At 54.9% G+C, this 26,005-nt stretch overlaps 1 protein-coding gene across 2 annotated transcripts; it reads right to left on the minus strand.

The window, feature by feature from the left end:
• Nucleotides 1–9,017: 9,017 nt before the first annotated feature.
• On the minus strand, nt 9,018–25,904 carry Mob3a (MOB kinase activator 3A). Of its 2 annotated transcripts, XM_055607852.1 has the most exons (5): nt 25,732–25,904; nt 20,335–20,519; nt 15,599–16,077; nt 12,927–13,129; nt 9,018–11,232 (listed from the first exon to the last, which is right to left on the minus strand). In XM_055607852.1, exons 3-5 carry the CDS (start codon nt 16,017–16,019, stop codon nt 11,203–11,205), a joined length of 654 nt encoding a protein of 217 aa, XP_055463827.1. In that variant the 5' UTR covers nt 16,020–16,077; nt 20,335–20,519; nt 25,732–25,904; the 3' UTR covers nt 9,018–11,202. The 2 variants fall into 2 exon arrangements, with proteins under 2 accessions (XP_055463827.1, XP_055463828.1); XM_055607853.1 differs by lacking the exon at nt 20,335–20,519.
• Between the last annotated feature and the right edge of the window lie 101 nt (nt 25,905–26,005).

Raw genomic sequence — 26,005 nt, forward strand, 5'->3', positions numbered from 1 at the left:
GCAGCCGAGAGGAGCCGCGCGCGCGGCCGCCGAGGCCGCTTTTATAGGCGCGGTCCCGGAGTGGCCCCGCCCCCTCGCGCAGTCCCCGCCCTTCTCAGAGAACAGAGGAGGCGGAGCTTCCCGGGGCGCCGAGGGAGGCTGCGAGAGCCCGGAGGAGATGCAGAATGCGGCTGCGCGCGGCCAGCGTGAGGGGCGGAGCTTAGCGGGGCGCCCCGGGGAGCAGCGCGAGGGGCGTGTTGGCGACGCCGAGCGCGGCTGCGCACTTCGAGCGTGTGTCGGGGGTGGGAAGGGAGGGCGCCGAGGGAAGTGGCGCGCGCGGCGTAGAGGAAGTGTCAAGTGCGGCTGCGCGCTCCCACAGTGGGGCGGAGCCTGGGAAGGCCTCGAATGCGGCTGCGCGATCCGGGGAGGCGGGGCACCCGGAGTGGAGAGGCGTGTGGAGGGCCTGCGTGTCTCGTTTGCGCCTGCGCACAAGGGCACTGACGGCTTGAGTGTTCGGGCTGAGGCCGGTCGTCCCTCTGACCCGCGCTGCTGGAGGTTCTGAGCCTTCTCCTAGATCTGGGTTCCGCCGTCAGCTGCCGAAGGAGGGCAAGTCCTCCTTACTTAGGGACTAGAGTACTGCTGCCCACTGCGTCCGGTCTTGGTTCACTCTTGAACCTCTCGGGTCCTTGGAGCCCTTGGTGGGGGTTGGGTCCTTGGAGGGGCTGGGATTCCCGATTCAGGTTCGGACACAGGGAGGCTGAGTTGTGCCTGCTGGCTCGGCTGCTCCTGTGCACAAAGAGGTTCTCCGTCTCCAGGGTAGTTTGTCTGCAAGTTTTCACCACCAACCCAGGAGGCTGGAGCCTTAGGAACCTCAAGCTGTTGTTTCTGCATGCGTGCGTGCGCGCACGCTTGTGTGTGTGTGTGTGTGTGTGTGTGTGCGCTCTCACACGTGCACGCCTGTGTGAGTGACGTGTGCCACATGCATGCAGAGGCCTGAAAACCCAGCGGAGAGGCGGAGTTACAGGCTGCTATGACCTGGCTGGTGTGGGTGCTGGGCTGAACCCTGGGTCCTCTCCAAGAGTAACAGGTGGGCTTACCTTCCGAGTCGTGTCTAGTTCCCAAGCCTCATTATCGTCTTTGTTAGATTTTTATCTCCAATTCAGGCCCTGGACAAGGGTCATTATCTGGACAGATTTGGGCAGAGGAACAGAACTCAGCGCAGGGCCTTCAGAGGAATCATTCCTGGCTGGCACAAAGCAGGACCTCCACTTGCCTGTTAAAGGACTTTGCCACGAAGTTTGACAACTTGAGTCTGTTCCTGGGGCACACACATTGGAGAACACTGACTTCCATGAGTGGCCATGACTAACCTCCACCTGTGTGCTGACACCCACACCCACACACACACACACACACAAACACACGCACGCACTGGAGGCAGAGAGCTGCTTCGAATCCGAGACCAGCATAACATTATACCAAAGTTCCCAGGGTGAGGCTGGCATGTGCCCCTGGGGCAGAGGTTGGCACCATTCAAGTGTGGCCCACCAGGGGCAGCTGTTCACAGCAGGAAACAGCCCTAAGTCAGGGATTTTGTTCCATGCAGCTTAGTTCAGAAGTTGGGAAGAAACGCTAATTTGCCAAGGCCTGACTGAGGTGGTACTTCTGGTCCCTGATCTAGAGCCAGTGTTCTCACTCTCCCAGCCTGGTCCTGAGGCTCCCTCTGGGAGCCCCATGCTGTAAATGGGGAAACTGAGGAAACCCAGAGAGAAGCCGAACCTTGACGCTGGTTCCTTCTTCCTGGAGTCCTCCCCAGGCAGGAAGCTAAACCTTTGTAAGTAGGGGGTGTGGGCCCTGTGGGTGCTTCGGCCATTCTGTGTAAAGTTCTGTGAGTTTGACAGCCAAGTGTGTTTTCTGTCACGAAAATAGTCACCTTGGGTCTCCAGGGTTACTCAGAGGGACCCCCTCATGCTTTCATCTGGAAAGGGCAGCCAGTTGAAAGAGGAAGGAGGTGTGCCACCCTGTAGGCACCAGGCAGGGCCTGGGAGCTGGTCACTCCACCCTGCCATGCCCTGCCCTGCCCGGGCATGCCGCCAGCCAACTGTCAAGCCTCTACCTCCAACCGCCTGTTTACAAGCAGGGCTCCCAGGCTGGGGTTGGGAGCTGGTGACAGCCTGACTTCCCCTGCTGGCACAGCTTCTGCCCCACGGGGATGTCAGTGGCTTTATGGAAAGGAATGCCTGTAGGAAGCCTGCGTGAGACCCTCTGCTTCCTCTGTCCTTCAGACTAGGCTTGGCTGGCCAGGTGATGGGTGGATCAAGTCCCAAACAAGGCCAGGACAGGCAGGAAGGACAGAGACGTTCCCAGGCTTACTCCCCCCACAACCCAAGATCCCAGGCGAGGTAGTCAACCTTGGAAGGGGCTTAAAACTGTCCTATGCTTTAGGCCCAGCTGGGACCACTAGAGCAGTAGGTTCAAGCAGACTCTCAGGCTACAGAGGGAGAACAAACAGGAAATGAGGTGGGGCCCTAGGCAGACAGCCTCAGCTTCCTGTATCACTTGGCTCCTGGGCTCTCTTTCCTTCCTTGCCGTCAGGTTGGGCATGGAACCTAGACCTTTCTACCAGATAGGGCCATGCCCAAAACCCCTCACTGGGTTATTCTAGGGGCCTTCACCCTGACCACCACCCTCTCGGTTCCTCACTGGGAAAGTCTAGACAAGGTCTCCCCTGGCCACAGCCCCACCCCTGATTTTTTGTTTGCTTTTTTCTTTCTTTCTCTCTCTCTCTCTCTCTCCTTCTTTCCTTCCTTTCTCTTTTTTTTTGAGGCAGGGTTTCTCTGTGTAGCCCGGGCTATCCTAGACTCGCTTTGTTGTCCAGGCTGGCCTGGAACTCATAGAGATCCACCTGCCTCTGCCTCCAGGGTGCTGTGATTAAAGCTGTGTGCCACCCTGTGCCAGTCTTTTTTTTTTTTTTTTTTTTTTTTTTTTGCTTTTTTGAGGCAGGGACTTTGCTTAGCTCAGGCTGGTGTCAAGCTTCCCAGGATAGGCCTGAGGCAGCCCTATCCTGGGGGGCTGAATTGCTGACAGGAATGGGCCCTCACGTTCTCCCAGCCTCAGGGCTGTGTACCCCTGCTCTCTGTTCCCATGGACCCCTCTGTGTGCGCGTGTTTTGCCTTCCTTGGTGTCAGCAGCCATTCTGTCCACGTGCATTAGTGTGAGCAGGCACCATGGCACAGCTTCCTGCAGCTGGTGCTAGGACCTTGCAGAATCCCCACCTTCCTGTACTGACGGGAGGGCTAAGTCTCTCCTGCCCAAAGCTCAGCCCAGGCTCAGGGGCTCCATACAGGGCCACCAACTCCAACACCACCCAGGGCTCCAGGATGGTAATGACCACCTAGGGTTGAGGAAGTTGGATTTGATGAAATGTATTCGGAGTCCTCAGGCCCAGCACTCAAACCCCCAGACAGCCCAGTGAGGGGTCCCCAGCAGAGTGACAGGCATGGATGCAAGTCAGAGCTGTCTTGTGGCCACAGGGCTGGTCTGATGCAACTGGCTGTAAGCAAGCCTTCCTGCTGGCTGAGTCACCTCGCTGTCCCAGTCCCTGGGCAGAGGAAGGACAGAACCCTGGCCTGCCCGTGCCCTATGCCAGAGCTTGAGAGATGACTGGGAGCAGTGGGCGTGGCCTGGGAGTTGTGGCTGCCAGGTCTGACCAGGCTGTGAATGTCCCAGCAGCCTTGGGGCCCCATCCTCCTGACCAGTCACACCACACAAGGCCCACCTCCCTTGGAGTCCAGCATTGCACTCACTGTCCCTAAGGGAGTGGCAGTGGCTGTAACCGTGGCCCAGGAAGGACTGGCTCAGCAGTTGGTTGAAAGCCACCACCCTGGCCTGGCCTGGCCAATCCGCGGTACTCCTGCCTTCTCTGATGGACACCAGGTGGCTGTGGGAGGCCGATACCCTGGTCACTGGGTCCTTACTGGCCTGTCCTGACAGGGACAAAGGATATTAGAATGCGGAGCTTGCATGGGGACTTTTTTACTGTGCCATGAGGTACTGAGAGGGTGTGCCGCTTCACCTCTCGGGGCTTGAGCAAAGAAATGAGCTGGGGACCATGATATTGGAAGCCAAGTGTCACTGTGGGGATCTCCTCAAAGGGAGACAGGGTCAGAGCACAGCCACACAGACTCTGAGCTGTCTCTTGGGAAGAGAGAAGAAATGGCTGCTGGCCTCTACACACCGGGACAATGCCAGAGCCACAGGGAGAGACTGGCCTGGCCACGCCGGACTTATTTTTTAACCCTTGTCAGACTTGTGACCTCTAGTCACATAAGATGACCAGTCTTGGCCCTGTAAGTTCCTAAACTCGTAGTCACTTGTTGCAGCCAGCTTGGCCACAAGGGGCCCAAGCCATAGGAGAAGAAACTATGATAGGCCCTGGCAGCCGGTAGGAAGTGGGTACAGGCTTGATGTCTGTGTCCCCTGATTGTAACAGGCCCTTGCAAGGTACAGACATGTGCCCTGCCATGCTGGCCCACAGCCCATCTGTGGCCCTTGACACCAAGAAGCCAGCTGTTGCTAGGCAACACATTGGCTTCAGCCATCCCAGAGCTCTTCTTCCAGCCCTGGGTGAATGGGATTCAGTGGCTGACTGATTTGGACTCGGGCCTGCCTGAGGGTCGGGGTACAAGCTGGGGATGGGGTTCAGCAGGGCAGGCTAGCCCACATGGCTCTCTCATGGCTGTGGTACTCCTGGCCTAAGCCTGGGTCTCCCCAGCCTACGTTTTTCTTTTCCTTTTGCATTTTTGAGATGGGGTTCTTATATGGAACCCTGATTCTCCTGCTTCCACCTCCTAAGTGCTGGGGTTGGTTAGACATGGGCACCAGAACACACAGGTTATGTGGGTGCAGGGGGTCAAACCAAGGGACTTACTCATGCCAGGAGAGCGTTCTAGACTGAATTTCTTTTTCAGTCCTCAAATTTTTATATTTCTTATTTTGTTGTTGTTAAGACAGATTTTTCTCTGTGTGGCCCTGCCTGTCCTGAAGAGACCCTGTCTGAAAAACAAAACAAAAAACAAAAACTATTATTTTTAAGTTGTGTGTGAGTATAGGCGACAGAGGTCGTGGACTGTCCCAGCCAGAGTTAAGGGTGGCTGTGAGCCTCCAGTGCAAGTGGGTGTCACAGAGGTTTTGGTTCCTGTAAAAACTCGGTTATGTCATGTAAACATATTTTTGTTTTAATTCCAAGTGCTGGGATTTAGTTTGTCCTTTACTTTGTCCACAGCTGACAACTGTCCCATGCAGGGGCGTGGTCTTTGCCAGCTGTTGTTGGCTGAAGTCTGAGGACTCTGTGGGGTATAAATACTAGAGTTCAGAGGGAGGAGGTGCTTGGGGGAGAGCAATGAGGAGGACGCTTGCTGCCTTTGCTGCTTTGCTGGTTTCTGGACTGCTGGGTATCCTGATGACTGAAATTAGTATTGCCCCAAAAGAACCTGACAACCTTACCCAGCTGCAAGAAGTAAAAAGGCTAAGGTCCCCTCTCCCTTCTAACCTTTCTCTCCTATCTAGGGTTGTGGGTTGGAAAAGAGAGGCTTTCAGAACCCCAAATAAAATTGAATTAAAAATTGCACCTACTTAAAAAAAAAAATCACACCTACTGGGAAGCAAACTCGGGTCCTCCCTGTAAGAGCAAAAAAATGGTCATCTCTGTGAGTGCTTTGCGTGTGTGGCTGGACAACACATGTGCCCGCTCTCTGTGAAAGACAGGAGAGGGTCACGCATCCCTCGGAGCTGGAGCTAAAGGGGGCTGTGTGGTGGGGGCGGCAGGGGCCGCCATGTGGTTCCAGCGTGGTGTGATGTACAGGCGGGGTTTTGCTAGAGAAAGACTTTAGGAGCCAGCCAGGGGCCACACTAGGCACTGTGTATGTGCGTACGTAGACCCCAGCGTGGCCTGGAACACTTCTCAGGGTGAGTTTTTAAGCACAAAACCACATCCTGAGCTGACATACCCCAGTAAGCAAGAAGTCAGCCAGACAGAACGACAGAAGCCAAAAGCCAAGTCAGTACATTGTGTTTCCTGTCACGGGCTTCGGTGGGTCAGGTCTTTCCGCCGTGGCAGGCAGTGCCTCTGCTTGCTGGGGCTTCTAGCCTGGGTGGTACTTCCATCATGGAATCAGTTGTGCTAAGGTTAGGAGGCCCTTTACACTGGGCTGTAAACCTGTCTCTGCTGCAAGGGCAGCCAGTACTCTTAACCACTGGGCCATTCCTCCAAACCTTCAGTTAAAAATTTAACTTAGCATACAAAAGAATAGATTTCAAGGAATGGGGTCTGGAGCTCAAGAGGCAGGTCAATGGAGCACTGGCTGCTCTTGCAGGACCAACATGGTGGCTCATGACTGCCTGTAAGTCCGGTTCCAGGGACTCTATAATGGCCTCTAAGGGTACACAGACACGTGTAGGTAAAATACTAATACATACAAATATTATTATTATTTTTTGAGACAGGGTTTCTGTGGCAGTCCTGGCTGTCCCGGACTCACTCTGTAGACCAGGCTGGCCTCCAACTAAGAGAGCCACCTGCTTCTGCCTCCTGAATGCTGGGATAAAAGGTGTGAGCCACCTCGCCTAGCAAAATAAATAAATCTTTTGTAGAACTTTAAAGTAAGGTCATGGAGGCCAAGGAGGGGATTTCCAGAACACAGTGCTCAGTGACATGAGCCAGACACAGGACACACACCACACAGACACTCCAAGAGGTCCCTGGAGTCAGCAGAGCCACAGAGACAAGAAGTGGGATGGCAGGGAAGGATGGAGCTAGCTGGACAGAGTTTCAGTGTGGGTAGCAGAGAATTCTGGAAACAGCCGTACAGTGCCGATATCGTACCTAAGGGGTGGCAGGTGACATGGCAGGCTAGAAGGCACCAATCTGTCTAGTTAGAGGCCCCAGGGGATGCCACAGCAGATGGCCACTGGAGCTGGCATCTTGGAGTCCCTAGGCAACAGGACAAACCAGCAACATCCACTGACATAGTCCCCAGCCTCGCCCAGGACGACAGTGACCCGGCTGGCCTTGGGCACGGGTTAGGGGGCAGCAGGAGGCAGAGTGCTGAGCATGGTGGGGCTTCTCTGGTGATCTGGGCCAGCTGCCTCAGTCATGACCAGGCCAGAGGCCTGCCGTACACTGAGACCGGGACTGCAGCAGGCACTGGTACTTGACACACACACGTTCCCTAGAACCCGAAGGACACTGTGTGGGGCCTAGGTGGAGGGAACGTGAGGTGACCAAGCCTGCCTGATTCTGTGTCCCCAGGCAACTGGGTGCTGAGGAAGGCTAGAAGTTGGTGTACCAATGATGGCCTGGCCTTCTCTGGAGGCATGCTGGGGACAGAATCTCTGGGAGGGGCCCAGGGTGACCAAAGCAGGGGCCACAGAAACATCTCGGAGCAGAGGCCATCACAAGAGCTACCTAAAATACCTGTGCTGGACACACACAGTGTGCCATCCATGCTGGACACAGTGTGTGCCAAGGCCAGCACTGCAGCCAGTAAAAGCCAGGCCAGGTTCCTTGGGAACAGCTGGGGAACCATCCCAGGAGTATGGAGAGACACTGAAGACATGCACTCAATGACAAGATCAGACAGAAGAGTTCACACAGTGTAGAACTCCATGACGAGAAATGCCCAGGGGCTGGGCACAGTGTGCATGCCTGTAATCCCAGCACTCAGAGGGGCAGAGGCAGGCGGATCTCTGAGTTTGAGGCCAACCTGGTCTACAAAGCAAGTCCGGGATATCCAGGGCTACACAGAGAAACCCTGTCTGGAAAATGAAACAAAAACAACAAAATGCTCAGAGCAGGCAAATCCAGGATCAGGATGCCATACCCACCCGAGAGGTGGGAGACAGAGTCGGGGTGTCCTCACCCCACTTGCACTTGCGCCTCCTGTCATGGGCCGTGTAACGTCGTGTGAAGGCAGTTCAAACGCAGACCTACAAACCGGAGTCCTGGGGAGAGGCAGTCCTGCTGTAGGAGTTACGTCTTGCAGAGTGTTACTTTAAGCAGGTCACTTGAGTGTGACGGCGGTGGCCACAGTGTCTCTTGGGGACAGGGACAGGCCACCTCCACCCTACACCTTGGCCACTTGTGCCTCTCATACATCGTATTTCCCCTTAACTTGCCTGACATTAAAAAGGTGCTCTGCCTTCAGCTCTGGCTACTACCCCCCCAGGCCACACAAGCCCAGGAGGGAGAAAGCTGAGGCTGGCCCAGTGGCCGTGCTTGGACTCAGGGGCTGCTCTCCTCCCTTAGTTCGCAGCGCCCTCTATGGATGAGAAGCAGCATTGCGACCAACGGCTGGGGCGCCAGGGAGCTTGCTTAGCTCACACTGGACACACAAGCTTCAGCAGCTGCTCCAACAAGGCACGTAGGGAAAGCCTGTCACCCCACGACATGGGAGACCGAAGCAGGAGGGTCATCATGAATTGGATGTCAGTGAACACTGACACCAGAAGAGCTAAACAGGAGCCCTGTCTAAACCAAGTTCTTGTTGCCATCTACAGTCGTAATATATGCATGGAAAGGGACTCAAGCCGCGGTCTAGACTGCATGCTTTTCAATAAAACAGAGGGCCCGGGGGCGTGGCCAGGGTGGAGCCCCGCCTAGAATCACCCAGTGAGGGCCCGGGGGCGTGGTCAGGGTGGAGCCCCGCCTAGAACCACCCAGTGGGGGGCCGGGAGGTGGCCAGGGTGGAGCCCCGCCTAGAATCACCCATTGGGGGGCCGGGGCGTGGCCAGGAGTGGAGCCCCTCCTAGAATCTCCCGGTGAGGTGCTGGGGGCGTGGCTCAGGGTTAGTACTGAAAACGGACTCCCTGTCCCCCACACATCACACACATTCACTCAACAACAGCAAACTCTATCGCAAAAGAAAAACAAAACCTGTCAGCTACACACTGCGAGTGCGTTCTGCATCGCCTCAAGTCCTCCCGGGCTACCTTGGCCCTCTTACAGGGTGCGAGTGGCACACGAACAGCAGCCAGCAGCATTAAGAGGACCACTTTATTTAAGAATAAAGGCTTGCAGGGCTGTGGTGTGGAGAGGCGGGCGGACCCCTCCCTGGGCTGCTGGCATTCCCCACAGTGGCCAAGTCTTGCAGGTGAGATACATTCAGTCAAGCCTAAGAGGGCTGGTCCCCGGGTTTCTCCAGGGCCGGAGCACTGGGCGCAGTGGCTTCTGGAGGGCCCCAGGGGTACCTCTTAGGCTTCGGGCTCAGGCATGGACATTTTGTTAACTGTACTTAGTTCAGTGGCAGCCTTGCACACGGGGAAAACAACCGGGGCTTTTCACAGTGCAGGGGTCTCAAGGGAAGGGCCAAGAGGGTCAAAGGCTGGCGCAGGGACATCACGCCCCGTTCCACCCTCCATGGCATGGCAGAGCGGTCTGCTGCAGTTTGGTCCTGTGCTCCACAGGGGTCACGCACAAAGTTTTGCTACACAATAGGCTGCCACTGAAGAAGGAAATGTCCCTGCTGCCACCCTCCAGGGAACTCCACATCCAGCGCCTAGTGGAAGCCACATGAGAATTAATCAGCGGATCCCAGGACGCGCTGGACACTGTTCCCCAGAGGGCAGCCACTAGAAAGTGGTTACAGATTTTCTCTAAAACCTCCAGGTGGGCTGGGTGTGGTGATGCAGGTCTTGAGTCCCAGCACTCAGACGGCAGATGCAGGCAGATCTTTAAGTTTGACGCCAGCTTGGTCTAAAAAATGAATCCCAGGACAGCCAGGGCTACACAGGTCTCCTGTCTCAAAACCTTGTTTTGCAAAAAAAAAAACAAAACAAAAAAAAACAAAACATTTTTCTCTGAATGGACTGGATGTGGTGTCTTACTTTATATGCTTTAACTGAACACTTGAGAGGCAGAGGCAGGAGTATCTCTGTGAGTTCGAAACCAGCCTGGGCTACATGGTAAGTTCCAGGGCAATCAGAGCTACACAATGAAACCCTGTTTAAAAATCAAAACCAACAATGTAAAAAGAAATAAAAGGAGACAGCGATCTCCAGGACAGAATTGGCTTGTGTGTGTTTGTGCAGACACACCTGAAAGTCAGGGGTGGACCGTGGTTGCCTTTCCCTCACTCTCTCTGGCCCCCAGCGAACCCAGGTCCGCCTCTCTGAGGCTGGACTTGCAAGTGTCACCACCTGGCTTTCCGTGGTGCAGGGTCGGATGTGTGTACTCAGGGCTATGCAGCAAACACTTTCCCACTGAGCTGTCCCTTGGTTTGTTTTGCAACACGGTTTCTCTGTGTAGCCCTGGCTGTCCTGGAACTTGCAGCTGGCCTCTAACTCAGAGGCCCCCTCCCCCACCTCTTCCTCTCTAGTGCTGGAATTACAGGCATGTGCCACCACTGTAATCCCCCCATTTTTTCCCCCCAGACAGACTTTCTCTGTGTAGCCCTGGCTGTCCTGGACTCATTTTTCTAGACCAGGCTGGCCTTGAACTCACAGAGATCCGCATGCATCTGCCTCCTAAGTGCTATGATTGCAGATATACAACACTGTGCCTGGCTTTACTTTTTTTAAAGACAGTCCTGTTATGGAGCCTGGCTGGCCTGGCCCTCAGTGTGTAGGTCAGGGTGGCCTGGGATCCCAGGCATGCAGTGTGTGTCTCCTCCCTGACCCGCAGAGACCCTTCAGACACTCGCTGCTGGGACTCTCACCCTGGGGTGCTGGAGAGATACGCCCAGCAGGACTGGGCAAGGAGGGCTGGCATGTTGGCATATCTTTGGAGGTATGACGGCTGCCCACATGGTCACCCACACATGATGTGACTCTAAACAGAAGATCGGTGCCACCTCCCCTTCCAGGCTGGCGAGTGACAGAAGCACTGGCCACACGTACCAAGGTCATGGCCTCAAGGGCGAACAGACAGAGAAGGGACAAGGGATGGGTGGCAATGGCTCCAGATCGCACCTCGTGCCAGAGGCTGTGGCACAAACACAGTGTAAACCCAGGGGCTGAAAGCACACAGTGTCCAGAATTCCAGTTCAGCCCCTGGAGGCAGGCCAGGGGACAGGTTAGAGTCGGAGGGCTCACAGTCACCAAGGGGGGAGGAAGCCAGGGTCCCGCTGCTCCTCTGTGGCTGAGGGAGTGATGCCGTGGAGACAGGCTGCACAGAGCTGGCACAGACTTCCGGGCTATGTCCCTGAGCCTTGGCGGCCGGAGGGGCCCTCAGTGACACATCCGTGAGGTCATCTCCTTCTGCAGAGACAAGGTGGAGTGAGCAGACAGGAGGCATGTGGGGCACAGACAGGGGAACAGAACGGAGGGGGAGCAAAGGCCTCACACAACCCAAAACACCCAAGAAACTGGACCGGGGAGGGGGCGGGGCAGCTCCCTGTGAGGGTCAGAGAGCTTGTGCCTCTGACTTGGGCCAGGTGGACATGTGCTGTGATTAAGCCCGGTAAGTGTGCCATGGACCAACACGAATTACTAGAAAGGTCAGCAGTGGGAAGTGGACAAGCTACTGTCCTTAAGAGCCAGGGACGGTGTCGGCACCTGTCACTGCAGCACTCAGGAGGTAGGGGCAAGAGGATCAGGAGTTCAAGGCCAGCCTAGGCTACATGAGATTCTGTCTCAGAACAAACACTCCAGCCTGCTGCTGGCACATGTCTTTAATCCCAGTGCTTAGGGGGCAGAGGCAGGAGGATCTCTCACCTGAAAGCTGTCATGTGACCGTCATGGACATGTCATGGCAGCCATGTTCATACACAGGAATACACAACATAAATAAACAAAAATATAACACAATTAAAAGATCACAGGGCTGGAGAGATGGCTCAACAGTTAAAAGCCCTGGCTGTTCCAGCAGAGAGCCAAGGTTCAGTTCCCAGCACCCACACGGAGGCTCACAAGTGTCTGAAACTTCAGTTTCTGGGATCTGAGGCTCTCTTCTGGCCGAAGTGGGCACCGCACACATGTGGTGCAACAGAAGCACAGGTGACGAACCACACACAGAAAATAAGAATAAGTGAGGTCAAGCCAGCAGGGGTGGCGCACAGCTTTAATCCCAGCACTCGGGAGGCAGAGGCAGGCAGATCTCTGTGAGTTCCAGGACAGCCTGGGCTACACAGAGACCCAGTAAACAAACATACAAACAAACAAGCAAATAGATAAAATTCTTTTTAAACAAAGAAAAGACAAATGTTTTGTTTTTCAAGATAGGGTTTCTGTGTGTAGCCCTGGCTGTCCTGAAACTTCGTAGACTAGGCTGGCCTCTGCCTCCGTGAGTGCTGGAATTAAAGGCGTACACCACCATGACCAGCTGAAAAGACAAAATGAAAAGAAAAACTTAAAAGCAGACTGTGGCCAAGTCTGATGGCACAGGCCTCTGGTCCAAGCACTTGGGGTCCTGAGGCAGGAGGACCACCTCAAGTTCTAGCAGGTGTAGGCTATGTGGTAAACCACAGGCCAGGCCTGGGTTACAGAATCTAAAAAAGGATGAAATAAAAAAGAAATCAACCCATCAATAAGTAAGTAGCGCTGGTTTCTAGGAGGTGGGGGCACGGCTGTCCACCCTGGGCAGGTCCCCAGCATGTCTGCTCTGCACGCCGCGAGCCATGCCGGATGGGATGACCACATGGTACCCTCTCTGCTGTGGTGAACTGGAACATCTGGGACTTTTGTGTTCTGGGGGGCTATGCAGAAGACACCTGCTGTGGCCCCTCCCATCTCCCCCTCCATGCTGGTGCCCACGCACGCGAGTGCGCGCACACACACACACACACACACACACACACACACACACACACGCGTGCACACACACGCGCACACACACACACACGAGCACACACACGCGCACACACACACACACACACACACACAAGCACACACGGACAGGCTCGAGTGCTCACGCACACACACACACACACGCCCCCCACCCCACCCCCGCTCACCAGGGGCTCCAGCTCCTTGGGGTCGATGAGGCCGAACTCGGTGACGAAGTAGTAGAAGTGCTTGTAGCAGGTGTTGACGTGCGCTTCTGAGCCCATCTGCGCGATGCGGTCAAAGTGGTGGATGTAGACGTGGACGAACACACGGAACAGCCGAGACAGGATCTTGCGCACTGCCTGCAGGAAGTTCTTGGGGAACGGTGTGCCTGGGGTGGGCGGAGGGGCCGGGAAGGACAGCACTCAGCGCAGCTGGCATGACACTCCCAGACTCCCCCCAGCCTGACATGTGCTCTGCCTTGAGCCCCAGGGAGGTCGGGGCACAGGCCGGACGTCACACAGCCTGTGCCCATCCTAGCTTCCACCGGAAGCCTTCCTCTCAGTGATGTGCCACTGCATTCTGACCACCGTACCTTTCCGAGGCGAAGTCCCCTCAGCCTGGCAGCTGCCCCCCTGCCACAGCCCACTCCATACAGCCCTGAGGATGCCAAGTACACGGCATGTGTGTGTCCCAGGACTCGGGGGCGGCCAAGCCAGCAGCAGTGTGACTGGGTGGCCGCGGGGCCAGAGCTATGGAGAGCACAGTGTGCAGGCCACGTGCGAGAACAGTGCTTCTAGACTGGGGGTCACGACCTCTTTGGGGTCGCATAGCAGATATCCTGCATTTCAGACACGTACATTACGGTCCCTAACAGCAGCAGCATTATTATGACGTAGCAATGAAAATCACCTTGTGGCTGAGCTGTTTTAAAGGGCTGTGGCCCCGGGAAGGCTGAGAACCCTGCTCTGGAAGGTGAAGGTGAGCAGCAGCCAGCACCGGGCCCTGCATTCACTGAATGAGGCCACAATGGTCACTAAGTCCTGGTCCCTACAGTGGCAGAAGAGAGTCTGAAGGCGGCCTTGAGCTGAGGACCTTCAGCTGGGGCCTAGGATCACCCAGCGCTCAGTGTCACTTCGGGGTGCTCAGAGGAAGCAGGGAGGGCACCAGGCAGGAGGCTGGGCCAGCTCTGAGGATGGAGGAAGGGGCCTTTCTACCCTGCGCCAGGCAGGATGTGAGCTCCCTGCAGATTCAGACACTGGGCCAAGGAGGCCCAGTGACGCTCTTGCTTTCCCTTTACTTGGCTCTATTATGTTTTGCTGCTGTTGTCCGTCCTTCCTTCCTTCATTTCCTTCCTCCTTCCTTGTTTTTTCTGAGACAAGGTCTCACTATGTAGCCGTTGCCCTGACCTCAGAGATCTTCCTGCCTCTGCCTCCAGAATGCTGGAACTAAAGGTGATCACCACTATCACCGCTTCTGTGGGGGAGTCTCAACTGGACCCACCCTAAACCTGGGCCACACCGTCCGGTGGCAGCCCACCCAAAAGGGCATGGAGAAGGAAGCTTTTGCTTTCTGCCTGCTCGCCCTCACTCTTGCTGGCGGGTTCTTCCACCCTGCTGCGGAGGCATTCCTTCGCTCGTGTTAGAACCTACTTCTTCAGGATTCCAGTGCAGACCGAAGAGCAGCTGAGGCATCTAGAATCCTGGACTGAACAACTATGGGATTCTTGGCTTTTCTGTCAGGAGATAGCCATTGCTGGACTAGACAGACCCCAACCTATAAGCCACACTAACACACTCTCTCTATATACATATTTTACTCTTATCAGTTCTGTTCCTGTAGAGAACCTGCTGAGCCATGTCAGCAGCCCCAGGCCTGGTTTAAACTATACACTTTAGAGTATGAATAAAAGCAAGGTGTGGGGTCACATGCCTTGATCGGGATGGATGGAGGGGCAGGTTGATCTCTGAGAGTTTGGGGCCAGCGTGGTCTACATAACAAACTGGGCCAGCCAGTGCTTCGCAGTGAGACTGTGTCTCAAATAAATGAACAAATGGATAAGCAAAATCCAAAACAAATGATCAAATGTGAATAAAGAGCTAGGTATGGCACAGTTCTGTCTTCTCAGCATTTGGGGGTCTGAGGCAGGAAGGTTAGGAGTTCAAGACTAGCCTCAGCTACACACCAAGTTCAAGGCCAACTTAGGCTACTGAAGCTTTGCAAAATGAAAACAAAAAACCAAACCAAAACAAAAAAAAGGGCCTGGGGGATGGCCAAGTTTGAAAATGCTGACGTCTTAAACATGAGAACCTGAACTGCCGGGTGTGGTAGCACATGCCTGTAATCCCAGCATTCGGGAGCAGAGGCAGGCAGATCGCTGTGAGTTCGAGGCCAGCCTGCTCTACAAATGGAGCCCAGGACAGCCAAGGCTACACAGTGAAACCCTGTCTCAAAAAACCAAAAAAAATAAAAAATAAAAACAATCATCATGCAATCCAGTGGCGTTGCACACCTTTAGTCCCAGCACTTGGGAGGCAGAGGCAGGCAGGTCTGAGTTCCAGGCCAGCCTGAGCAAGGTACAGGACAGCCAGGGCTACACAGTGAAACCCTGTCTCGAAAAACCAAAAATAAACAGATAGACACTACCACGCAGGGTTAGAAGAACGCCCAGTGGTTAACAGCGCATGCAGAGGCGCAGGGCCAGGTCTCAGCACCCATGGGGCAGCGGGTAGCTCCAGTCTCAGGCACCCCACGCCTTCCCTAACCTCCGCTGGCTCTTGCACATTGTGCGGAACACGCACACACAAACCAAGAAGCCAGCGGCGGCCTGGGTCCGGACGGCTGGGCCGGCCCGACTCACCGACGTTGGTGGGGAAGATGTCCTCGTTGTTGATCTGCACCTCGATCCAGTCCATGAGCAGGTCCATGTAGCGGGGCGCCGACAGCGCCGTGGGCTTCCGGAAGCGCTGCTCGTCCTGCCAGCGGTACTCGTACTTGGGGCCCCCGGACATGACCGGGCAGGACTGCTCGGTGCAGCCGTCGCTGATGGTGCCGTAGATGAGGTTGACACGGTTGAAGAAGTCCACCACGTGCACGGCCACCCAGTCGTGGAGGTCCTCGCCGGGGGGCAGCTGCACGGCCAGCCGCAGGTCCAGCCCAGCGTTCAGCGACGCCTGCGCACGCTTGTGGAGCTCGAAGCGCTGAGTGCCGGGCTCAAACTTGCGCTTGGGCCTGAATGTCTTGTCCTTGTTGAACACTTGCTTCAGGAAAGGGTTGGACATCTTAGTGGCACCTGAACCTCAGAATGGGCAGCGAGATTGGCAACTGTCACCTGGAGGCCTGAAACAGGAAAGGACAGCGTGAGGGCTGGGCCTGTGCACAGGCCTGTCAGCCCGGCACCCAGGAGGCGGAGCAGGAGGATTGCCCCTGAAAGAATCAGACTAACTTTGTAACCTATGTTTCTTTTAACTGCCTTTTAACCTACAGTTTTAGGCCTATGTTAATTAAAGCCTCTTAGTGCTTCTCCAGAGAGCCGAGGAATGTAAAAGTTCCTGCCATCAGCCATCTGTGAGGGCAGAGATAAGGAAGAGAACAAGCAGAGATCCCTACTAAATGAAGAGTAAATCACCGATTGGCGCCTGTGAAATGGGCTTTGTTTGAAAACCGGGCCAAATGACCCCAATCCTTCTCCTGCATAGCTCCTGACCTTTGATCCAAAGCCTGTAACCCCCCATTCCTCAGAATAGACACGGGATAAATTAGTTACTCTCCCATCTTTAACTGTGGCTATATCTCATGTGGCAAGAAATTCCAAACTGACTTGGAGATCAGATATTTACGGCAGGACTGACTGGACCTAAGGGTGCCCAGAACCAACCAATTATTTTAAAAGTTAAACACCTCATCCAATCCTAAATCGCCAAGAAGGGAACCCCAGGAGATTCCCGCCTTGTGTCTTTTAAAAACCTAAGGTCTTTGTCTCCCGGTGCCACTCCTTGCTGACCAGCAGGGGTGACCCCATTGTGCAATGGTCAAGAGGAGTCTCTTGCGTTTTTGCATCGATGGATGATTAGTTTCCTGAGTTCTCTTCATACCTTCTTATATTTAGGCTCTTGCTGGGCCTAACACCCCAAACTGCAGAGCAGCCTGGGTTACAGGGTAAGGATTTGGGAGCTGTGTAAGCACAGGGACTTTTCCCAAGTGTCTGCACTACAAACAAAGGTCATGCTTGCAGACTTGTGGCAGGCACCAGCCTCACCAGAAGGGGCAGGGTTCTAGGGACACATGGTCACGTGACACCGAGCGATGGCCTCGGAGGTGCCTGTATTCTCCCCTGGCCTGACTGCTCCCTCAGGAAACATGGGAACAAGGTGACAAGAACAGGCGGTGTGGCCTGCAGATGCAGAGATTGGGCTGTGACCTGCGCAGTGTCTGTACAGCATGAGGAAGAGTCCTGACGTGAGGTCATCCAGGATTAGCTGCCCGCCCTACACCCACTGACCAGACTTCAGACACACCCGGGGGGCCTTGCCCTTCGCTGTGCCAGGGGAGGCATGCTGCACCCTGCTCCCTGAGGTGAGCCGGGGGACTTGAGCTGGACCTTGGGGTGTGGCCATGAAATGAACCAAGGGTGCTAGGGAACTGGAGAGACAGCGGCAGACAAATGGGGAAGTGGAGGGGGCAGGGGAGCGGCACGAGGTGTGGGCTGGCCCCACCCAAGACAGGTAGCCCCACCTCACTCATGTTGAATAACTTGAGTGGGTTTTGGAGACGGGCTCTCATGTAGCCCGGGCTGGCCCCCAGCTGGCTCTGTAGCAAAGGCTGACCGCTGAGTCACTGATCCTCCTGCTTCCCCGTTCTGAGTTTCGGGATGCCAGGCACCTTGCCACATAATCCAACACTCACAAAGCTCCCGTCCGTCCTCAGCACGTTTTCTTCGTTCTTATAGGGTTTGTGGGCACTATGTTGTACCTGCCGGGACCCTCGAAGAGGGTGGACAGGAAGTGGCTTTGTGAAAGCTGAGGAAGGGACATTATAATTCACGGGATGACAGGAGGTTCTGGAATTAAGGGGTGGTCATGGAGAAAGGCATGGTGGCACTCGCCTGTAATCCCAGCACTCAGGGAGGCAGAGGGAGGTGGAGCTCTACGAGTTCGAGGCCAGCCCGGTCTACAAAGCCAAGGCTACAAAGAAACCCTGTCTCAGAAAAAAAAAAAAAAGGTAGTGGCTGTACAATTTAGCCTGTATTTAATACTGTCTTATCTGCCTTAGACCTGTGAATGAGCCACAGGGCACATGAATTAGGATGTCAGCAAAACTGCAACAAACTACTCAGACTGCTCTGGGCGCCGGAAATGAAGAAGCAAAGATTGCTTCCCTGGGGCTCATGCCGTGTCAACTGCTCCCTTCAGAACCTGACAGGCAACAGCACTACAGGGGAAATCTAGACAATAAGGATATAAACCGAGCATGGAGGCCCATGCCCATGATCCCAGCACACAGGCAGAGACAGAACAATTACATACTACATACCTCGTTCCAGGCCAGCCCTGGCTACACGAGACCCCGTCACACAGAAACAAAACAAGGCCTTCCCATGGAGTTGCACACCTTTGACCCCAGCACTCTGGGACAGAGGCACATGGCGCGCTGTGAATTCAAAGCCAGCCTGGTCTACAGAGTGAGCCCATCTCAAAATAAATAAAAAACAAAGGGCAGTTTCACAGCTGTCTGACAGAGCCCGTGGGGAATCACAGTTCCCTGGAGGCAGGAGCCTGTGGGTCAAGAGTCTGTGGACAGCAGAGGCCCGAACTTCCCCACAGCAGCCACACCACCCTCACCCCACGTCAGCAGCCCCTGGTTCACACCTGACTAGGCACTGAGGACTTCACAGCCTTGTGAGAAGATGCCACCTGCATCTTAGACAGTCCCTGAGGTGCAGTGGCCACCAAGCCAGGTGCTTCTCTGTGGGGCAAGCTTGGTCACGTAGGATGGGGAAGCAGCGTCCCTGTCCATCCCGCCCACTGCACACCGGGACAGCTCAGGACACTCAACCATCCCCACTGCAACCAGGGTCCCCCAGAAGTGACCAGGCAGCCATCCCCTTGCCAAGGACCCTCCAGGCAGGAGGCTGACAGCCGCCTGGTAGGCCCCATGGCCTATGGGAGGAGCCGTGGCTGGGCAGTGACAGCAGGCTGTGTGGGCTCAAGTGTCAGCCAACTCGGGCCTGCACATACTTCAGGGATCTACTGACACATGCTTTCAGCACTGGGTCTCTCCCAGCTCCTGTGTCTTCCTGCTTCAGTGCAGAGCAGAGTACGGCCTCCCCGGGAGGCATGGAGTTAAGAGAAGCCACCACCTTTTCCTTTCATGTGGCTGAACCAGGGCCTCAAGTAGCCCAGGTAGCCGGGGTTGGCCTTTATCCCCCATCATCTTGTCTCTACCTTCCCAGGCAGAGCCTTGGTGGCCTGGCCTTCCAGAACTAGGCAGCATAAGGCCCATTCCCACTGGCATCAGGAAGATAGCACTGTGCCCATGCCCTTCACTGCAACTATAACCTGCCCAGCACCTCTGCCAGCCAGTCCTCCTGCAGGCCCTGCCCACGGCTGGCCATCTGAACACGTCACAGCCATCCTGACTGAACAAGCCTCAGTTTACCAATACAGTGGCTGCTGCTGGGGGCAGGGCTGTGTCTCCTGGGTCCTGCCTGGCCTCTGGCTTGCACTGAGGAGAGTGGGGCCAGCTACTACCTGCTCGTCACCGCCCATCTTCCTCAGGGCTTTCCTGGGGACAGTTTGGGGGATTCCCCTCAATGCTGTCACCAAGCTGGGGCAAGCAGGAGGTAGGGTCACCATGGGGAGGTGGGAAAGGTCCTCTGGGACCTCCCTACTCTATCTGCCTCTGTGTGATACCAGCTCTGGGTTTGGCCGAAAGGGACTTTGGGAAGAAAAAAACCCTCTCAGCCAGCTCTCACCCCCTCCATCGGCCCAGGCCAACAAGGTTCTGAAACTTTCATTTCTGTGCGTCTTAGGTTTTACTTTGAGACATGGCCTTTAAGTGCCTGGGCTGGCTTTGAACTCATAGTCTAGCTCAGGCTGGTCCTGAGTCTCCATCCTTCTGCTGCAGTCTCCTACCAGCTAGGCTGATGTCATCACACCTGCCTGCTCTGGGTCTTCTGCCTGTCTTCTGTACTCCCAAGACTGTTACAGAAACTGAAGTGGCAGAAGGCCTCATGGAGTGCCTCTCCCACATCTGCGTCCTCTTAGAAGTGGGAAGGGTTTGTTTTAAGGAAGTAAATCAATCAATCCTTCCTTCCTTCCTTCCTTCCAGTCCTGGAATTCGCTTTGTAGACCAGGCTAGATTCAGGCTCAGGGAGCTGTCTATTTCTGCCTCCCGAGTGCCATGCTGGAATTAAAAGAATTAAAAGTGTGCGCCATGCTGCCCCAGCAAAAATTTTCTAGGAACTCTGGGGCTGGATGGAGCCCCTATCAAAATCAACGGCTTTTTAACAGGAACAAAGGCTCTCAGCACAGAGCCCCAGGCTGGCCCCAGCCTGTCACCCTCCCACCCCACAGTCCCCGGGCGCTGTCTGGATACCTCCTCTCGGGTCCTCTTAGGGAACTTCTGACAGCCACTCAGAACTGGATGCCAGCACCTCGGGGCCTCTTCTCTGTCCCACTGATGAAGAGGACGTGACAGACACTTAGAACCTTCTGCAAGGTCATGAGGTGAGCTGAGCCTCTCTTCTACCCCAGCACCCACACACTCCTCTTCCTCCCTTTCTGAAAACAAAACAAGAAAACAGAGCACTAAGTAATGAGGCTCTGACCCGCCCAGGCTGGGGCACAAGAGCCCAGGGTCACCCATTTCCTTCCGGACGTTTCCACATCCTGTCGCTGCCTTGGGGACAGGCCCAAGCTGGTTCCATGTCCTCACTCTGTGGCAGGGCAGCCCAGAACCTGAACAAAGCACAGCCTCAAGGCTACCTCCACACAGAATGGGTTACTGGGGGTGGCTGGGGGAAAGGAACTGAGTCTCAGGGTTAACACCCAGCACCCCAACAAAGACAAAACAAAAGTGAAATGAGGCCTCTGTACACTGCCTGTTTTGTTTTTGTTTTTTTGAGACGGAGTTTCTCTGTTTAGCCTTGAGTGTCCTAGACTTGCTTTGTAGACCAGGCTGGCCTCCATCTAACAGAGATCTGCTTGCCTCTGCCTCCCCGAGTGTAGAGACCACAGGCGTGTGCCAGTATGCCTGGCTGCACTGCCTGTTTTGATTCTGCAGGCTGTGCCACGATTTCTGAGCCCCATTGGGGTGGGACTACATCCTGGAGCTTTAGAGGGGACCTCTGTAACAATGGGACCTTCCTACAGGGCAGCAGACACAGGCCTGCCTATTCGAAGGTCAATTTTCTTTTCTTCTTCTTCTTCTTCTTCTTCTTCTTCTTCTTCTTCTTCTTCTTCTTCTTTTTTTTTTTTGTTTTGAAGATGAGGCCTCAAAGTATAGCCCAGGCTAGACTAGAACTTGCTATCTTCCCCAGTGTTTGTTTATAATAGTGTACACTCTGGTTTTCTGATCTAAATACAACTACCTTCAGATAACCAAGCCACAGGGGTGGAGCCCCTGTGGAGCCCCACCTAGAGTCCCCAGTGAAGGGCTGGGGGCGTGGCCAGCGGTGAGTGCCTGACTGGAATGTGTTAAAGGATTCCATATCTCAGTTCCACCAGGATAAAGAAAAGAGGGCAAGGAGAAGGAACCATGGGCACAGGAAGGTCTTCAGAAAAGGGAAGTGCTTCTCTGTGGGACTCAACTGCACAGACTCCTCTTGCTGTAACAGTTTTCCCCTTTCAGGTTCTGGGCATTTTTGAGAAAGCCAGATCTATTCCCAGCTGCCGGGGATTCCTGAGAACTTCCCTGGGTGAAAGCCACGCTTTCGGAGCGGAGGGGACTTCCACAGCCTGGCCAAGTGTTTCCTTGGGGCACCGGCTGCCCATGACCCACTCGGGCTTTCCCTAGCAGGGGGTTCCTGCTGGAAGTGTGCATTTGAGCGGGCCATCCCACCCGGAGACCCTCACTCGCTCACACGGGCACTGTGTTTGGCTCTGGCTTTTTCAGACAGCACCTCAGGTAGCCCTGCTCTTCCTGCCCCTCCCTGAAGGCTAGACTGACAGACATGCCCCACCATGCCTGGCTTTTGAAGTGGCAGTTTGCGAGCTTCCTGCGAGATGAATAATAGGGTCTTGTGGGTTTAAACATGGAGCTAGGGAGAAGAAAAAAATTAAGCAGGGGCCAGTGGGTGAAGGCCCTGGTCACAGCCTGGGAAACTGAGTCCCATGGGAAGCCATATGGAGGAAGGACAGACTAGGCGCTTCCCTGTCAGCTCCTCGAGCACAAAATAAATGAAGAAATAGATAGATGAACGCAGGTTTCTTTAAGGCAACAGACACAAACAAAAGCAGCTTCACCATTGCTTGGGGGGGGGGGGAGGAAGGCTGCTCACACCCCTGGATCCACAGGCCCTCAGTGCGAGGGCGAGCTGAGCTGGCAGGAGACCGGGCCCCTTCCCAGTGAGGCCCTATGCACAGCTGCAAACTCAGGTCACGGAGACCGCACCCTTACACACACACATACACCCTTACCCCTGTGGCTGAAACCTGGCCAACCTCACACTCAACTGTGCTGCAAAACCAAAACTGCTCCTGCCATGGCAGCACTTGGAAAGCTGAGGCAGGAGGATCGCTTGGGCTGAGAGCTCTGGGCCAAGCTAGACCCCACAGCAAGATGCTGTTGTCTTTAAAAAACAATAAATTCAGCTGGGTAGTGGTGGTGCACACCTTTAATCCCAGCACTCAGGATGCAGAGGCAGGTGGATCTCCGAGTTCGAGGCCAGCCTGGTCTACAGAGTGAGTTCAGGACAGCCAGGGATACACAGAGGAACCCTGTCTTGAAAAAAAAAAAAAAAATCTGAAACAAAAACAAGAACAACCAAGGCTACACAGAAAGACCACGTCTTAGAAACTAAGTAACTAATCCATGAAGGTTCCAGGTACTTGCTGCAGAGGCCTGGAGCCCTGACCTCACTCTGTGGAGTCTCACTTCCATGGTGGAGAGACCAGCTCCCAAAGTTGTCCCGCCACCCACACCAGAAAGTGGCGCACACAGCACAGGGACACAGCTGGTAGTAAACTCACAGCCAGCCTCCTGCCGCTCCTCCCCAGGGCCAGCCACCACCTGGCCCCTTTTCCTTTGTGTGTTTAGGTTTTTGCCAGCTATCACTGTCGTCACTACTACACTATTACCACCCTGGGCACATGGACGAGGGGGGCACATGGAGGCTGAGGACAGCGTGGGGGCTCAGCTCTCTCCTCCCGTCTGGGGGCCTCTTGGGGTGTCTGACCCAACCCTTGTGTTTTGTTTCTTTGGTTCGTGCCTGTGGGGTGGACACTGAGATGGGCTCTCATGTAACCAGAGACATATTCACTTCCATCGTGTGGGTATGAGTGCTTGCCTGCATGCACCTACATGCACACACTGGACCCCCTGGGCTGCACTTCCAGGGGCTCGTGAGCGCCTCGCGGGGGTTGAGACCTGAGCCCAGGTCCTTGAAGGAGCAGCAGGTCACGCCCCTGCTCTCTGCAGCCCTGCGCTAGTCAGTTCCTAAACGCGATGCAGGAGATTTAAGGTTGGTGTTTGCCCTTTTTGGTGCTGTGGATGGAACCAAGGCCCACCGAGGAAGCAGTCTCCACCAGGCTGCATCCTAGGCCTGTCTTTTTCTCTTTCCTTATTTTTTCATTTAAAATTTGTATTTTATGGCCAGGCTTGGTGACGCATGCCTATAATCCCAGCACTTGGGAGGCAGAGGCAGATGGGTCTCTGTGAGTTCGAGGACAGCCTGGTCAACAGAGTGAGTCCAGGACAGCCAGGACTTCATTAAACAAAGAAACCCTGTCTGGGGAAAACAAAACAAAACAAAACAACAACAAAAGAGGGGCTGGAGCCATGGCTCTGGGCCTTGGAGCACTTACTGCTCTTGCAGAGGGCTGGGGTTCGGCTCCCTGCACTCACGAGGTGGCTCACAACTGCACGTGATCAAGTTGCAGGGGACCCGACAGCCCTTCTGACTCCCTGGGGCTCCTACAGGCGGCTGGCATACACTCAGGCTCACACACATACACGACACATGAATAGAAAAAGGCCACATATCTTGGGTCAAAGGGCATGTCGTCCATGCTGAACGGAGCCTGGAGACCATCCCGCCCGGCACCCTACCCGTCATCCTGCTTTCAGTAAGCACACAGGCTGACTGGGGCCTCTGCCCCAGGCACTGGTCCCACACAGAGGAAATTCAAACCAGCTGTTTCTATCACTTTCAGTCCATCCTAACACTGAATAATTAATTCTAGGGCTGGAGAGATGGCTCGGTAGATAAGAGCATCAGTGGCTCTTCTGGAAGACCTGGGTTCAATTCCCAGTACCCACATGGCAGCTCACAACTGTAACTCCTATTCCTGACACCCTTATACTGATGCACATATAGGCAAAACAACAACATACATTAAAAAATAAATAGAAAATAGGAAAATTAATTGTACTTTGGGGCCGTGCTTATCTTTCATTCTCCTCCAATACTGGGGAGGAACACAGGCCCTTGCATATCCTAAATTAATGTTCTGCTGCTAAGTCACGCCCTCAGACCCCCACCTGGGGGATTCTAGGCTGGGGCTCCAGGCGTGACCACGTGCCCAACCCTTTTGCTCTTTTTGAGATGAGGTTTCACTAAGTAGCCCAGGCTGCCCTTGAATTTAAATGTAACTCTAGTGGATAAAGGTAGAGAAAGGACAGCCATCAAGGAGCCCCGGCGTGGAACTCGGCGTGGAACTCTCACGCCTTGTCACCACTCTATAAACAGCAGACTATAGTTCACTGAGTTCTAATAATGCGCCCTGGACAGGTGAGGCTAAGAACCTAGCTTCCAGAAACTCTCAGACCTTGCCCTTGTCAACAGATAAGTCTGTGCTTTCTTTTGCATCTGTCTCCAAATCTCCAGCTAACACATCTCTGAAGCTGTGTCACTTCCAGAACTATCCAGCAGTTCCTCCGCAATAAAGGAAGTGCTGGCCTGAGAGGAGAGTCCTTACTGTCAACCTCGGGGTGCTTGAACCTTCTTCAGGGGTGCCTAGGAACAAGGCAACCAGGAGCCTCCTCCAGTATATGATCCAAGACTGGAGGAGGTGTGGAAGGAACCTAAGACTGGGACACTGAAGACGCTGTCTCCGTGTCCCCTCGCCCCAATTTTGCATAATGGTAACACAAGGATAACGAGGTAATTACAAGGATACACGTGGGCTCTGGAAGATGCAAAAATGACCTTTGCCATGCCTCATACTATGCCAAATCTCTGCTTTGAATGCAGGCACTTTATTCTAAGGAGCCTAGGGAAAGGAGGAGGAGGGACGAGGAAATGGAAAGGCATTGGTGCAGGCCTCTAATCCCAGCGTTTGGGAGGCAGAGGCGAGGGGGTGAAGGGTAGGGGGGGGGAGAAGGAGGAGGAGAAGAAGCTGCCCAAAGTTAACTTTCTGTAATCTGCTTTCGAATCTCTCCTTTTCACTGGCTTTTTCTGTTTGTTTGTTTGTTTGTTTGTTTTTGGCGGGGGAGCGATGAGGCAGGAGCAGGGATGGAAACCAGGGCTTTTCTACATACAAGGCAAATGTTTCGTCCCTGAACAAGAGCCCAGACCTTCAATGGATTTCTATCGGAAACGTCGTTTCAAAGAGATGAGTCAGGCGGTCGACGGATGGAGGATCCGACCCGGCAGCTGAAGGCCAGCCTAGGCTACCCGAGACCTCAGATCTTAAAGAGGGAGTTTGCGATCCACGACGCTCACTCCCCCTCCTTTTGACAGGTCAAGGTCCCCACCACCCACTTTGGGGCTCTGGACAAAGTCATCCCGAGGGATGGAGCCCCGCCGCCCGCCTCCGCCCTCCGAGCACGCACCTGGCCTGAGGACCGCCACCGTCCGTACGGACCGCCGCTCGCCTGGCTGTGGGCCGCGCCCGAGAGGGACACGCCCGCGGAGGGACACGCCGCCAGCCCCTCCCGGCCGCGCCCGCGGGCCGGATTCTTCCCTTAAAGGAGCAGGGCCCGCACGGAGGCGTGGCGGCCGAGCTTCCGACGGCCCCGGAAAAAAGGCGGGCGCTGACGGAGGCCCGGCCACACCCCGGAGACCAGGCCGGGCGCTGCTCATTGGCTGGAGTCACTGCGGCTGAGG

The sequence above is a fragment of the Psammomys obesus genome, unplaced genomic scaffold, assembly GCF_907164565.1.
Source record: "Psammomys obesus unplaced genomic scaffold, mPsaObe1.curated_primary_1811, whole genome shotgun sequence".
Classification (NCBI taxonomy): Eukaryota; Metazoa; Chordata; class Mammalia; order Rodentia; family Muridae; genus Psammomys; species Psammomys obesus.

Bases quoted from the DNA above. Each gene is read 5' to 3' on its own strand.
- Mob3a (XM_055607853.1), bottom strand. From the start codon at position 16,019: ATGTCCAACCCTTTCCTGAAGCAAGTGTTCAACAAGGACAAGACATTC. The intron at 13,130-15,598 runs GTGAGTCGGGCC...CGCCCACCCCAG, and splicing joins CATCTTCCCCACCAACGTCG to GCACACCGTTCCCCAAGAAC. The intron at 11,233-12,926 runs GTGAGCGGGGGT...TTGTCTCTGCAG, and splicing joins CCAAGGAGCTGGAGCCCCTG to AAGGAGATGACCTCACGGAT.